At 41.9% G+C, this 15,836-nt stretch overlaps 1 protein-coding gene across 1 annotated transcript in view; it reads right to left on the bottom strand.

Moving 5' to 3' along the window:
* Positions 1-15,836, bottom strand: part of TAFA4 (TAFA chemokine like family member 4) — a 197,829-nt gene that overhangs the window by 48,607 nt on the left and 133,386 nt on the right. The window contains exon 4 of the mRNA XM_081934049.1: positions 9,893-10,048. Coding sequence (XP_081790175.1) covers positions 9,893-10,048 — 156 coding nt within the window. The remainder of the gene's footprint in view (positions 1-9,892; positions 10,049-15,836) is intronic.

Raw genomic sequence — 15,836 nt, 5'->3', positions numbered from 1 at the left:
CCAAGGAGCTAAGGGTGATGAAGTGCCACAAGAGACGCCTAGAGAACAGATGGAGATCCTCACGCTCTGAATTTGACCGAACACAGGTAAGAGCCTACTTACGGACTTACCTAGTGGCATTAAGGGTGGCCAAACGTCAATATTGTGCCACTCTTATTGCGTCCGCAGAAAACCGCCCTGCCGCCCTGTTTCGGGTGACCCGCTCCCTCCTTTCACAGAGGCCGCGGGAAGCCCCTCTACAGGGTAGAGCAGAGGAATTTGGGGAATATCTGCAGGATAAAATCACCCAAATCCGGAGCGAATGGGTCTCCCTCAGTGATCCAGGAGTGACGTCGGAGGTGAGTCTTGAGGGACCACTCTGGGAGGAGTTTGACTCCATTGCCGCCTAGGATATGGACAGGTTACGCGGGCGACTGAGGGCCACCACATGTTTGCTGGACCCGTGTCCCTCCTGGCTGATACTGGCAGCCTGGGAGGTTACACGAGGCTGGCTCCTGGGACTAGTGAACGCTTCATTGAGGGAGGGGTCCTTGCCAGCTGTCTTGAAAGAGGCAGTGGTGAGGCCCCTACTTAAGAAGCCTTCCCTGGACCCATCAGAGCTTGCCAATTATCGTCCTGTCTCCAACCTTCCCTTCTTATCGAAGGTTGTAGAGAGTGTGGTGGCGCAACAGTTCCCTCGTCACCTGGAGGAAATTGACTATCTAGACCCGCGCCTGTCCGGGTTCCGGACCAGTTACAGCACGGAGACGGCTTTGGTCGCGTTGGTGGATGATCTCTGGAGGGCTAAGGATGGGGGTTGTTCCTCCATCCTAGTCCTATTAGATCTCTCAGCAGCTTTCGATACCATCAACCATGGTATCCTGTTGCATCGGCTGGAGGGATTGGGAGTGAGGGGCACCGTGCTGCGGTGGTTCTCCTCCTACCTCTCCGGACGGACGCAATGTGTGTTGGCAGGGGAGCAGAGATCGACCCTGAGGCCACTCACTTGTGGGGTGCCACAGGGTTCGGTCCTCTCACCTCTCCTGTTCAACACATACATGAAGCCGCTGGGTGAGATCATTCGAGGTTTCGGGGTTGAGTATCATCTATATGCTGATGATACTCAGTTATACATCTCTACCCCAAACCACCCCAATGAAGCCGTCGAGGTGATGTCCCGGTGCCTGGAAGCCATACGGGTCTGGATGGGCGACAACAGACTCAAGCTCAACCCTTCCAAGATGGAGTGGCTGTGGTTACCAGCACCCCGGTTCAGCCAGTGGGATCCATCTCTGGCCATTGGGGGTGAGCAACTCCCCCTCGTGGACCGGGCGCACAATTTGGGCGTCCTCCTAGACACGCGGCTGTTGCTGGACGACCACGTGACGGCCGTGGCTAGGGGGGCCTTCCACCAGGTTCGCCTGGTGCGCCAATTGCGCCCCCTACTGGACCGGGACGCCCTTCGCACAGTCACTCACGCCCTGGTGACGTCCCGCCTGGATTACTGCAATGCTCTCTACATGGGGCTCCCCTTGAGATGCACTCGAAGGCTGCAGCTGGTCCAGAATGCGGCCGCGCGGGCAATTATGGGGAGTACTAGGTACTCCCATGTAACACCTCTCCTGCGCGAGCTGCACTGGCTACCTGTGGCTTTTCGGGTGCGTTTCAAGGTGTTGATTCTCACCTTTAAAGCGCTCCATGGCTCAGGACCTAGTTATTTGCGGGATTGCATCCTACCCCATACATCCCTGCGACCAATTCGCTCTCACAGGGAGGGACTCCTCCGGGTGCCGTCCGCCAAACAATGCCAGCGGGCGACGCCCAGGAGTAGGGCCTTCTCTGTGACGGGCCCGACCCTCTGGAACGACCTCCCCCCTGACATTAGAATCATTACTGACCTCCGCTCCTTCCGTAAGGAACTCAAGACCCACCTGTTCTAATTAGCTGGCCTGACCCAATCGCAATCATGATCTAATCCCTTGATCTTCCTGACTGGTTATTTTAAATTGGGGTATTTTAATTTGGTTTTAATCATTAATTAATCTAGGCATTATTGTACAGACTTATGTTTAATTTGTTTTTATGGGGTTTTGTAATTTGCTGTATATAATGTTTTTTATAATGTTTTTATTCTGTCTGTACACCGCCCCGAGTCCCCTAGGGGAGAGGGAGCGGTTAATAAATCCAATAAAAGTAAAGTAAGTAAAGTAAAAAAAGAGTGTACATGCGCATGTTAGGCGTGTGCATAGCGCACATCCGGTACGTGCACAAATGGACCTCGAGCAGCGTACCGGTAGTGATGGTAAGAGCAAACTATCACTGAAGAGAATCAAGACTTTCCTACCTACAAACATAGAGATAAACTGGGTGCTAAATTGAAAGTTTGCTTGCCAAGATAACCTAATGCCTTTTCTTTTTCAAGACATCTGATTAAAGAACCAGGATACATATCTGCGGCACAAGCTTGTCAAGAGTTGACCAGGCCACACCAACTACTACTAATCTTCAGGATAGATGAGTCCAAATCTACAATCATGCATACGGACAACAAAAATTGCCTTCTAGTGGACTTCCGGTTCCGGCGGCTACGGCTACGGGCAAGCCTTTGCCCGCTCCCGCTCTCCCGGTGGGCTTCCCCCGCTTCTGGGGGGGCACAGGACGCCCCGGAGAGGCGTCCTGCCGAGGGAGCGGCTCGCGGAGGGGCCTGGCACCGGCGGCGACTGGTGGGGGCTTCTCCGCTTCGCTCTAGGCACCGGGGAGCAGTTTCGGAGGGCGCGCATGCGTCTCGCTCCATGCCGATCGGACAACGTACTTTTGAAGGAAGCAGCGGCGGTATGGTGAGAGGCTTCCTTTCTTCATTCCCTTTCTTTTGAACTGATGGACTTTTCAGCGTTTTTAAAAGTTAAACTTTCGGATTCTTGCTGGAGGTGTGGCTAGAGGGAGGGGGATTCCCCCCCCCTTGGACAAGCGGCTTGAGAAGATTTTGCTTTCACCCCCAGGGGAAGGAGGAGGGGGGAGAGCCAACTAATGATGCCTCACCTCTGTAAAAGTGACTTTCATTGGATTTAATTCCAGAACTTATGGGTGAACTGAGAATCTTTTGAACTTTTAAAATTTTGTTATGCCTCTGAGCCCAAAGCTGGCAGGGCAAGATGGCACACTTCCGTTGTCTTCATGAACTGTGAAACCTGACTCCACCTTTAAAATTCAGGCTTCCGGTCTTTGTCTCCGTGTCACCCAGAAGAATCTCTTGTGGATTGCTATTTCCTGAACTCTCTGGAGAGAAAATTTTTCTCTATTGCTAGACTGACTAAAGAAACTCCCAGCTGCTTGGATCTTCTGCCTCCTGAACTCGCCTGCCTGCTCTACTTCTTCAGCTGTCCAGTCTCTACACTGACTGATCTCTCTGCTTTATAAACTATGTCTCCAAAAAGACCACCACCTGGAAAACCTGGCTTTGCTACCTCTGCACCGACATCTGCAACATCCAGTCCTGCTACACAGTCAAAGATTACAGAACTGATGCAACCTAAGAGTACAGAGATGGATTTGCAACAAATGCTTCAGCAACTCATACAGGGCCAGGAAGAAATTAAGAAACAATTAAAGGAAATGAAGGAAGAAATTAAAGAGAATCAAGTCCAAATTTACAAGAACTCACAGAGACTGGACCTTGTGGAGGGTGGGGTGGCGGAGGCGAGGGGAAGGGTAGAAGCTTTGCAGAAGGGTAACAAAGAACTTGATATCCAACAAATGAAAACAGAATTTGAGAGAATGTCCTTTTATCTTAGATTTCAAAATGTGATAGAAGCAGATGGGGAAAACATAAGGGACGTCATGACTAATATCTTAGCTGAATATATACACAAAGATAAACAACAGATGGAATGGGAGATAGACCTGGTCTATAGAGTGAACTCATCATATGCCAGAACACACAATGTACCCAGGGAGGTCCATATTAAATTTCTTAGGAAAAGCACAAGAGACATAATTCTGGGTGTACAAAGGGGGCAAGCATTGACATATCACGACAGGGAGATAACCATCTTGAAGCAGATCCCAAAAAAAATTAGGGAGAAAAGGAAAAATTATTCGCAATTGGCGAATAAATTATACCAGAAAGGGGTGTGGTTTAGATGGTTGATGCCTGAAGGGATGCTGATATTCTGGGAGGAGACAAGAATCAGAATCAATACACCCATAGAGGCTCAGGCCTTTATGGAAAAAAATAAAGCGAACCTAGAAAAAACAGAAGACTCTTCAACGGTCACACAGGACACGGGAGGGGCCGGAGCTCTGCCAGCGGGGGGAGAAGGGGCAACACTAAGAAAGCTCAGATCACAAAAATGAATAAGAAAATCACATTGTTATAAACAGACCGAAAGTAATAATGAAATTATATCTAGACTATATATTATAACATATAAGTTGATTGAAAATTTTTTATAGAATTAATATGCTGATTTTATACGATTTTGTATTAATGTTTTATACATAGATGTATCTTATGAGTTTGGAAGGAGGGGGCGTCTGCCATACTTGCAACTGCCAAAATTTGTATACCATTCCACATACCCTTTTCCTTATAAATGTTTTAAAAAACCAATAAAATTTTCTGGAAAAAAAAAATTTGCCTTCTAGTTCCCAGTTCAGAGCTATTGCAGATACAATGTATATTGATATCAAGCACCATCATACAGTATGTCAGATGGGTTTGTTGAACAGACGTGGTTTGTTTGGGTTTTTGCCCAGAAAAATAGAAGAAGACCACCCACCAAGACACTGTCAAGAGATCAGTGTAAACTCTTTTGTGACCTAAGGGGGATTACTGGTGCCACAGCCATTCAGAAGGGAAATTTTTGGATTCGGCTTAGTTTGCAACAGCTTTCTTTATCTACAGACCTTGAGGGGCAACCGAGGGACTTATACTTTATCTCTTTCCTAAAAGATGTAATCTGTAGGTCCCTGTGGAACATGTTCCTATTGGTTAGATTAATATCCTGAAAACCTTTATCACTTCCTTTCTCTCATTTCTGTCTCTTCTGACTCTGTTCTATGTAATTCAACCATTTTAGCTGAATCATTATTTCTCCCTAATGGAGGAGATGCAGAATGCATCTTAGCTGTAGCTAGAGTTCAGTCACTTAAAATTACCAATCAATGTACAATTTCCTAATGAAAGTTATCTTTTTTCACATAAATATCAGCTTCAAGAATAATTTATCACAAAAGATAAAGTTGGATTCCAAGAGATCTCCTGTATGGAGAATTAGTGCAGGGAAAGCGCCCCAGAGAGAGACCACAGCTGTGACCTAAGGATATCTGCAAAAGGGATCTAAAGTCCTTGGGAATGGACAATAACAGCTGGGAAACTTGACCTCCGATCATTCAGCTTAGAGGCTAAAGACGCAACATGGGCTTCCCTAATTCCAAGAGACACTTGTTTGGCAGGCTGAGGCAAAGAAGCAGTCCCGGAACCAACAAAATCTGGAGGTGGGCAGGAGACAGAATGTATCCGCTCTCAGTATGAAAGGGACTGCCACTCCCGAATTGGCCTTTTTAGCCACACCAGATGCTGCTTTAGGACCTCTTTCCAGAGCACGATACCATAGTCTTTTAAGACTGAAGGATGCCAATATATGCCTAACTTTAGTGTTTCTCCCTGCATGGAATCTTTCCATTACATTAAGCTATCCACTATCTAGCATTCTATTTTGATGCAGCTTTACAGTGGCTTGAATAAATTTAAGGCCATAGTTGATATTTCATTTTGCTCTCAGATTTTAAGTATATTCATATATATATATATATTGTGTGGCTGTACACACACACAAACACATACACACATGCACAAATGTTCAAGTTACTAAGCCCAAATTGAGGACTATGGGCAAGTTCTTTGAAAAAGAAATGTATACTGAAAATAATTAGCTACACAAGTGAGGGCAGGAACAGCCAACCTTAATTAAAAAGCTCCTTTAGGCTACTGCAGTACAGAAACTTCACAGAGTTGCCTTCATCCCACCCCCCAAAAAAAATAAGATTTGCAAAGTGTAAGTGGACATACATGGATTCCTGCCCTAAATAGAGAATAAATTATCTCAGAGTTTATAGTATAATTTTTTAAAAAAAACACACTCTAAGCTATCATAATAAAGGGGAAATGCAGAGTTGCCTGGTTTGTACATCCAATACATGCATACATAATATTTCCTTTGTTAAATCTCAAAACACATACAGTAAACAGTTTCAAGAAAGATCTGTTAGGGCAAATATTAGAATATTGTAAAAAAGAAACCAAAGGGAATCTACTTCTGCCATTTAGATGCATATTTTAAGTAAATATCTTAAATTTATTCCACATCATAAGGTGTATTGTTTCACAATGCATAGTATATAAACAGTTGTCGGCTTTGCCTTGGAATAAATGTACACACATACAAACACACACACAGATACACACAAAGAGGGGGAGGGAAGGAGATAGAGAAAGGGAGAGGGAGAGAGAGAAGGAGAGGGAGAGCGCAGAGGACGGGAGAGAGTAAGAGAGATTACGGTACATTTTGAATTGCTTGCCCAAATATATGAGATACTAAACGTAAACATACAAGCAACATTTAATCTCTGAATAAGAGAAATTAACATGTGACATTGGGAATAAATAAGATGTCTCAGAGAACTGATCTTATACCTGAGATTTCAACAAACCAAAAATAAATGATGTTCCACCCAACTTGAGATAATGCACAAATGCTTTTGGGGAGATAAAAGTTTACTCTGTATTTCTCCAGACTGAGGGGATTACTTGTGAAAAGATTCAGTCAAATGTATTTCAGGTATCTTCTGAGGCAATTAAAACATACACAAGTATGTGTCTATGTGTGTATATCTGTGTATCTAATGTTTAGAAAATTTATACTCCCCCTTTATGCTCGGATGATCATTTAAAGGAGCCAAAGTTTTTTTTAAAAAAAATATAAAAGTTAAAACATAAGATCAATACAAACATCAGTTACATTATATTCATCTCCGAATGAAAAACTTTCTAACCAGGAGGAAACCAAAGGTCAACAAAGGGACTTAGTGCAAACAATTTTATCCCCCCCCCAAAAAAATGGATGAACTACACCATTCGTCCTGCTTTACCAACCACTTGTGAAGGTTCCACATAAGCTGAATCCTTGTAGCTGAGTTTCTGTCCTTCTCAATGACTGGAGGTTTTTAAGAAGAGTTTCGACAGCCATTTGGACAGAGACCATGTGGGTTGGACTAGAAGACCTCCAAGGTCCCTTCCAACTCTCTTTTTCTGCATTCTATATCTGCACCTACTGGCAACCCTTGGCGTTTCCCTCCATAATATGTTTTTTTGTTGTTGTTTCAGTTCAGATTTCTTCCCTTTGTCTTGATGCCTTATCTTACCCTATTTCTCCGAAAATAAGACCTCCCTGGATAATAAGCCCAACAGGCTTTTGAGCACATGTGCTAAAATAAGTCCTCCCAAAAAAATAAGCCCTCCCCGAAAACATTTCAATGCAGCAGCAGCCATGAGGTGACCATGCTTGTTGTCTCCTGCACCTCAAAAATAGTAAGATCTCCCCCCAAAATAAGGCCAAGCACTTATTTTGGGGTCAAAAGAAAATAAGACCCTGTCTTATTCTCGGGGAAACGCAGTACTAATTCTATCACCCATACAAACATTACTGATTAGAAGCCAATAAAGTGATGCTGTCTTTCCACAGAACACTTAAGCTACTTGAAAAATAAATTTGATATGTCTTCCAAACTCTGTGGAATACATAAACATTAGATAAGGTTCAAATGTTAGCAGCACAACTATAAACTATAATTTGACTAGGGCATGTTTTTCCATTGAAAAATCCTGGGTTAATTCATAGATTAAAACATCAGAGAAATTAGAAAAAAATGAAGTTCTGTGTTATTGCTAATTCATTTTAGAAGGATATGGTTTTGTTTGGAAAGCAATGAAAAGAGAAGTTAAGTATCTTCTACATAGCTTAATAAATATACTTTCTATGTCAATATTAATTAGCAGGAAGCTATTAAATAACGTACTGTTTTGCTTTCATTTAAATATAAATCTCTTAACATTTTATATCTTAGGATATTTCACTGCTGTTGACAGAAGCACTAAGTAGAATTTATAGTTCTTATTGCTCAACAAAAAACTATCCAGTAGAAGAGAGAAAACTAATCACTCTGCTGTTTGGGAGTGAGAGGAAGGAAAGTGTCACATTAAGCAATTTCTTGATTTTCTTTAAAGCAATCTAAATTTCAGCCTTTAATATACATCAAGGAAGGGAAACCCTGCTGAAGAAATTCGAATAATAGATATTGTTTCAAAATGTCCACCTATCTAAGATGAGGGTGGCTGCTCTTATGCATTGCCAGAGACATTCAGAGGAAGAAAAGAAACAGAAGATATATCTCGATATAGAAAAATTCTCATTTAAACACAAAAGCAAATTATGGAAAGCAACAGTAAACAGGAGACTATCAGAGTTACCCAGCCTGAACGACAAAAATCAAGATGACCTTTGGAAAACAGCAAAGAGAATTAGAGTTTAGTGAACATCCATCCCTTTCAGCTCAGCTCAAGTAGTTGTACTACAAATTCACTTTGCTCCTTAGGTTGAGGTTAAGGTTGATGGCTAAATTCAATACCGGTATTCACACATATGGTGCCTCTATCTTTAAACCAAGGTGTAATTCAAATGGCAAGTATTTTTTAAATAGCTCTAAGACAGAAATGCCCATTCCACATGTAGTTTAATCTCATAGAAAAAAGTCTCATCATTCCTCTCTTCATTATTAGCATGGCCTTGTGAAGGTAACCAGAAGACAACCTTCATTTTCTGCTGACTTCACTGAGTCTCTGATTCCAATTTGCTTTATATGTATATAATGGACCTAATTTCTTTCAAACATGGAAACTCCATGGATGACTGCGTGAATTGCCCTGTCTCAGACTTATCTTCCTCCTTAGGTATCATGGGGATAAAAGTAAAGCCAGAACCTTATATAAGTCACCTACAAGAAAGGTGGGATATGGATAAGGAATAGCAACAGCACTTAGCTGTTAGACTTCTGTATTGCTCCATAGCCGACGCTGGGAAGTTTACAATGTCAGCATATTACGCCCAACAATCTTGGTCCTCAATTTACCAACCTCAGAAGGATGGAAAGCTGAGTCAACCTTGAGCCCTGGCAGGATTGAATTCCAGGCTGTGGGCAGAGTTTGCCTGCAATACTACATTCTAACCACTGCCCTTCGAGGGTTCAATGAAACAGGTAATGCCATTCCTTTTATCAACTATGAAATCCTACTGTGTTTCTCCACGCTTCAAAGTCCAGATTTTACACTGTTTCAAGAGATTTAGTGGACAGAAATGGTAGATCTGCTCTGGTTTTGTGGAGTTGGGGGGAAGGTGTAATGGCCATGTTTGGTGGAAGCTACCTGCTCTTGCATAGTTAACTAATTCCTTTATCCTGATTTTTTTGGCTAAAAAAATATCAAATAGGGTCAAGTTGGCCATTCCCAGATTAATTATCCAAAAGGCCTTTGTTCAATTTAGGCCTTGTTCAAAGTAGATTTTTTCCTTTCAAAGAGGTTAAAATATATATCTATTACATAACAAAAAATCATTCTGGCAGAAGACTGCATGAACAAATACTTAACTTTTGGAGATTGACCCTTTGGGTTAGGAGCACTGCTATAACTAATTAACTGAATCAATTGTATAAATTAATTAACAATTACATGTAAAGAAACATATGTCTAGCTTTAATAAAGAGAGGGATTTTTCTTGTTATTATCAATTATGAATTCACAATGTCAAGGAGATGGAGAGAGTCTCTGAATTCTGAAGCCAATAGGGTAAAAGATCCTTACCTTCGACACAAGATGGCCGCGCGTGTGTTGTGCCTGCCACCTGACCCGGGAAGCAAGAGCACTTGACCGTCTGTGACCGCTCTTCAATCCTGTTCTTGTTACAACACCGATGCACCGCAACCACCTCGCAGGTCCCTTGTTTAACTTGGTTGAGGCCTACGAACAAAAGGCATAGGTTATTCACTCAGCACTGATTACAAAGGACATTGTTTCCACGTTCTTGCTGTTTTTTTCATAAAAAGCAGTTCATGGATGAATTATGAGAGATCTTATTACAGCCTTCTCACCCCAGCTTTTCCCCTATTACACTGTGTGACTCATGTCATGCAATCCATTGCAATGGGATATTTTGTTTTTTATCAAATGTGTATACTGTTGTAATCACATAGTAAAACCTAAAAGCAATTTGGTATGAAATGGGCTTCCAATAACTAAACACCTGCATGAACTTAACAGGACTATTCCATAGGGCAGTGATGGTTAACCTTTTCAGCACCGAGTGCCCAGTGGTGGGTTTCAAATTTTTTTAAAACCTCTTCTGTAGGTGTGGCCTGCTTTGTGGGAGTGGCTTGCCGGCCATGTGACTGGGTGGGAGTGACTTGCCAGCCATGTGACTGGGTGGGCGTAGCCAACTTGTAAAATTTGGTGAAACTCACTTAACAATGCTCTTGCTTAGCAACCAAAATGTTGGCTCACAAACTCTGGCATTTGAAACACGCAAGTCTTAAAGCTGTCAAGTTACAAGACCCTTGCACCCTTAACCCTTTAGTAAAAAAAAACCAGGGATGTTCAAACTTGACAGCTTTAAGACTTGTGGACTTCAACTCCCAGAATTCCTCCTCTCGCTCTTCATCTTGATGATGTGTGGACGGATGGGGGGAGGGAGCGGGAACCGGTTCTAAATGGCACTGTAGATTTGTGGAACCTCTTCTATAGAAGAGGTTAGAACTGGCAGGAACCCACCCCTGCGAGTGCCCTAACTGGAGTGTGTGTGCACGCACCACAGCACCAGAACCTGGAAGAGAGCAACTGGCCAGTGTACATGTGCACTGGACCAGCTACGGAACCCAGAAGAGCAGCTGGCGTGGGCCCACAGAAGAGGGCTCTGCTTGTCACCTCTGGCATACGTGCCATAGGTTCATCATCACAGCCAAAGGGCATAGATGGCTACCAAAAACCAGTTTCAGATTTCCTCTTGCCTTTACCTTACATAAATTAAGGTAATTTCTTCCCTGAGAGGTACACTGCTCAGGCTAATTCTAGTTGAAAAAGGCAATCCTGAAGATACCTGAGAAGCAAGCCATAAATTGCTTTATAGTTTTAAAAACAAGTATTCGAGCAATTCATGATAACCTATTGGAAGCATTATTCAACAAGGTTCTATTTACATCATTGCATTGCAATCCAATCAGGTAACCTTATTTTCTATTAAAGTAGGCAATCTAACGATTGACACATATCCTTACAGACAAAATTTAAATGTACAGATAGAGTGACCTTTTTTTGCTTTACTTTCTGATACAGTAATATAATGTACTTTGGGCGTTTAACAGTGTTTGCAAAGGTCTAAATAAGTTAATATGTATGTCTAACAGCCACATTTATTCATTTACTAGTAGAATGTGGCAACAGTCTTTTGGAAACAGTAAAACATGGTCATCAGGTTGCATGAATATGCAAAGCCAGGCAAAAATGTGACTTCACTTTTGAAACTAAAGGGATATAGAATTAAAGATACATGTTCTCACATAAGAACAAAACTACTTTTATAATTTTGAAAGGCCAGAGTCATTCATATTGCTAAAACAGCTTTTAAAATTCCTGTTTACTTCCTCAGAGAGGAGAATGGAAACTAAGCATAAGCTTGAATTAAACCATGAATCCTTGCTTACTAAACCATAATATTTTAAGACGATTTCTGATAGTGATTGATGTGGAGGTATTGCTTCAAGATTTATTTACTCATTCATGCAAAGCGATTAGCAACCTTTCTGTTTGTATGCTACTTGTCAGGGCAGTCTCCATCAGTAACCAAGAAAGAAACCACTCAACTCCATTTTTCAGAATTAAGAGTATTTTTACTGGTTATGAGTAGATAGCAGCTAGGCAAAGCAAGATCTGAGGCAAAAGCGCACGTAATCATAGATATCAATATGTGACCCAAATCCCTCCCCCTGGTATCCCATCCCCCAGTCCAATCCGCACACCCCACAGGTGTCATGTGGGTTGCATCTTCAAAAAACATCATCAGGTAGGTATGCCGGAGAGTTGGCCTTGGCGGCAATTCCACTATCTGCAGCATGCGCAGTAGATGGTAAGAAAAACACTCCCTTCTTCTTTCACTCCTGTGCTGAAAACTTCCCCTCCCAAATACCATGTCATCCCCCCTCCCCGTTTCAATGGCAGCCGAAAGCAAGCAGCAAAGCAGAGGCTGACACTACTTGTCCTCATTCTGTTTTATTAAATTAAGATTCCAAAACTAACATGTTATTCAACATAGCCTACATCCTAAAATAATCAGTGATTGATGATCATTTACACCCTCAAGTTAGTTTAAAGCTGCATTTTTAACACTAATATTATGCTAAACATTAAAAAAGCACTGAGAACAATCTGAAGTTACTCCATAGATAAATGAAATTGTACAACTGGAATTTGGATCCAATGAAGACTCAGATTAGTCCTCTAATATATTTTCTCTGCATCATTTCTATGTATAATAAAGAACTACTATTGAAACAGCAGCACTGAAAACTATGTAAGAGTTAATATGAAACAAATAATAGAATATACAAGATTTTATTCAAGCTCCCCAGCTCCTAGATATCATCTCCCTTTTAACAAAATATGCTTCATCTCTGGGATGAATCATCCATTTTACTGAAAGTTGCAAAAAGGTGTTATCATTGTACTAAAAAAGTTGATCATAGCCATTATATTTTATATATATAGACATCCTGTATATTTTATGGATATATCTAACATCTAAGTAATAGCATTTAAAAAAAAAAAAAGCTCTTTGGGGCAATGGACACATTACAAAGTGAGAAATAAATAAGCAGGCAACATCTTTATATCTTCACATCTTTCAAAAAAAATCAATTCCTAAAATCTGTTGTGAATATTTCCAAGCTGCTATAACAGAAGATTTTATTTTGCTAACAAATAAAGAATAAGTACCGTTCTGTACACTTAAATGACTTAAACAGGTTAACAGCTTGCTAATAATCTTGCACCAACGGGAGTTAATGGAGGTGATTATTCTCTTGATAATTTGCGTAGGAGAGACCTGTTGATATTTTTTAAAATATAGGATTCAATCTACCTAAGCAAGTTTTAAGCAATTGCATGTTGAATTTAGAGACTAAAATTATGAGGAGTAAAACTCACTAAGATGAAGCATTATGGAATAAAACAGCAATAGAGCTTTGTGACCTGAAGTCATGATGTACCACCAGCATGTGATTCCCAAAATTAGCAGTCAGAGATCAGCGGAGGGTGGGGGTGACCATTGTAATATCCTGCTTATTTCTTTTATTCAAACTCTGTAGATTCGGATCCAGGAATCCCAACTGCATCAAGTGGAAGACAATAATTGTTTTTAATTTAAGAACCTAAGCCAGGATGCATTCAAATCCATTAGAACCCTTCATTGATTCCCAAATTCCCCAATGGATACATCCAGGCTTATTGTCGGCGTTCCAAGTAACAACCTCCAGAAAAGAAGACTCCGAGGATAGCATTTCCTCAAAGATCCATTTTATTAGAGGTGTAATATTGGCACAGTTGAGAAAACCTGAATCTGAGAGTTCAGGGTTTTCCCCACCCAAAAGGAAGCCAAAGATTCATCCCCTGCACCCACAAGTCCATCACGTAGCCCAATTATGTCTTCGTCCTGACTGGAGACTACCCCCAGTCACTCCCCTCCAGGTGCAGGGCATATGTCCTTGACTCCCAGAGAAAGGAATGTTGTTGTGGCTAATCTTCCACCGCTCCTTACAATCCCCCCTCCCACTTTCACAGGCACTAAATGTGGCAGCCTCAAAGCTCCAAAGAAGAATGTCTTCCAAACCTGACAATCATATATGGCCACATCCAGAACAGTATACCAGAGGGTTTTCCAGTTTAGAAAGTTGTGGGTACATCATGTCTTAGTTTAGAAGGACAGTTCAGAAAGCAGGCATAACTTACTCAGAGCACTTCTTACTGCCCAGAGCTTTTGGGCAGTACAGAATATGATGGGTGGGTGGTTGGGTGGGTGGGTGAGTGAGTGAGTGAGTGAATGAGCGAATGAATAAATGAATGAGTAGTATGGGAAATGTTAGAGGCCTTGGGGTCAACAAATAATGCTTAGTGATGGGAGATCCTGAAGAAACAAAAAGAAGTCTTTCTTCATACAGTACCCAACTGAAATTTGGAATTCCCTCAGATATAGTCATGACATTCAGCTTGGGTGGCTCTAAATTAGAGAAATTCATAGAGAATGGAGCTATTAGTATTAAAGGCTAAATTTTATTCTGCAATCAAAGGAAGTATGACTCTCAATATCATCTGCTTTACAACGTGTATATAGAAACGGATTTCAGAATCATAGAGTTGGAAGATGTCTTAGAGGTCATCCTATCCAACTCCCTAGATCATTGTAGGACATCTTTGAGAGACACGTGGCTGTGTCAGGACAACTCTTCCCAATCTCTAGTCTGGGTCTGCTTCCTTTTAGTTTAAGCCCACTGATTCTAATCGTGCCCTCTGCGACCATCAAAGTCCACTCCCTTTTCCAAGTGACAATTCTTCTGATATTTGAAGGCTATAAGATAGCTATGCTTTTGATTTAATCCAGCACAGTGTTTCTTAGCCTCTCATATTTACCCCCGTTTCTGCTTATTAAGACATGAAAACAGTGATGTCCATGCAAAGCAGAGAACCACATGAATCTAACTAGTGTATGCACATTCATGAACAAAAAGCATAATTTTAGGTCCTCTGCTGTCAATAAATTTTGTCAGTGGAATACATAAATACATCTGTGTTTTCAAACCAAGTCACTCCCTCTCCTTGCATATGAATTTCGGAGGTTCTTTCTGTGCTAATGAGGGGATCTTTTTTTTCCAGGGAGTTTTGTTTTTCCATTGAAAGCCATAACACCCCTGATTGTTCCCATGCCCTTCTCAATAAGGAACCTGAGTAGATTTGAGAAAAGTTATGTTCCTTGATTTGCCTGAGGAAGTCACCAGAACTCTTCCCACAACAGTCTTTAAAGATAAAGCAGCAAACAGCCTTTTGGTACTATCCATGGAGTTTTGGTTTTTCCCATGGCTATGGTTTATAACCATTTGACCAATGGTGGATTCCAGATCCTGTTCCAACCGGTACAGTTGGAATGGGCCCAGCGTTGACCACCTGGACGCGCGCAACACGAGCATGCATCTTACCGTCCAGCGACACCTCTGCGAGCCTGCGCGACACTCCAGCTACTCGCCGGAGCATTGCACAGGCGCTGTACACGTTGTGCACGTGTGTGGAAGTGCTGAAGACTTTAAAGACAGGTAAGGAGCACAGGCAGGCCGGTGGGCCCTCCGGAGCACCTTACTGGAACAGTGCTCGGGAATCAACCCACATTTTTGGCTGTCTCGTAATCACATGAGCATGTTTTACAATGTTTTTGCAAAAAAAAAAAGGCATTTACTTCCTGTTTTTGCAAAAGTAGCCCATACTGAACAAATCGATTTATGTATTGACCACTGAATTCGCTTAACAACTGGCATGTTTACTTAACAACTGCCACAAAAAGGTAGTAAAAGCAAATGAGTCATGTGGATAACCCGCTTTACAACCGTTATGACTTATAGATCTGTAATGGGCAGGCTCTATTTAGGCCATAAGCCAAGTACTACCTATACTGTGTAAAAGATCTGAACTGCTAAGGGAGACCCAAATCACTGAA

Source organism: Natrix helvetica, assembly GCF_964273705.1.
Source record: "Natrix helvetica genome assembly, chromosome: 1".
Classification (NCBI taxonomy): domain Eukaryota; kingdom Metazoa; phylum Chordata; class Lepidosauria; order Squamata; family Natricidae; genus Natrix; species Natrix helvetica.
The sequence above is the reverse complement of the archived record's forward strand: the minus strand, read 5'-3'. Positions and strand labels throughout refer to the sequence as shown.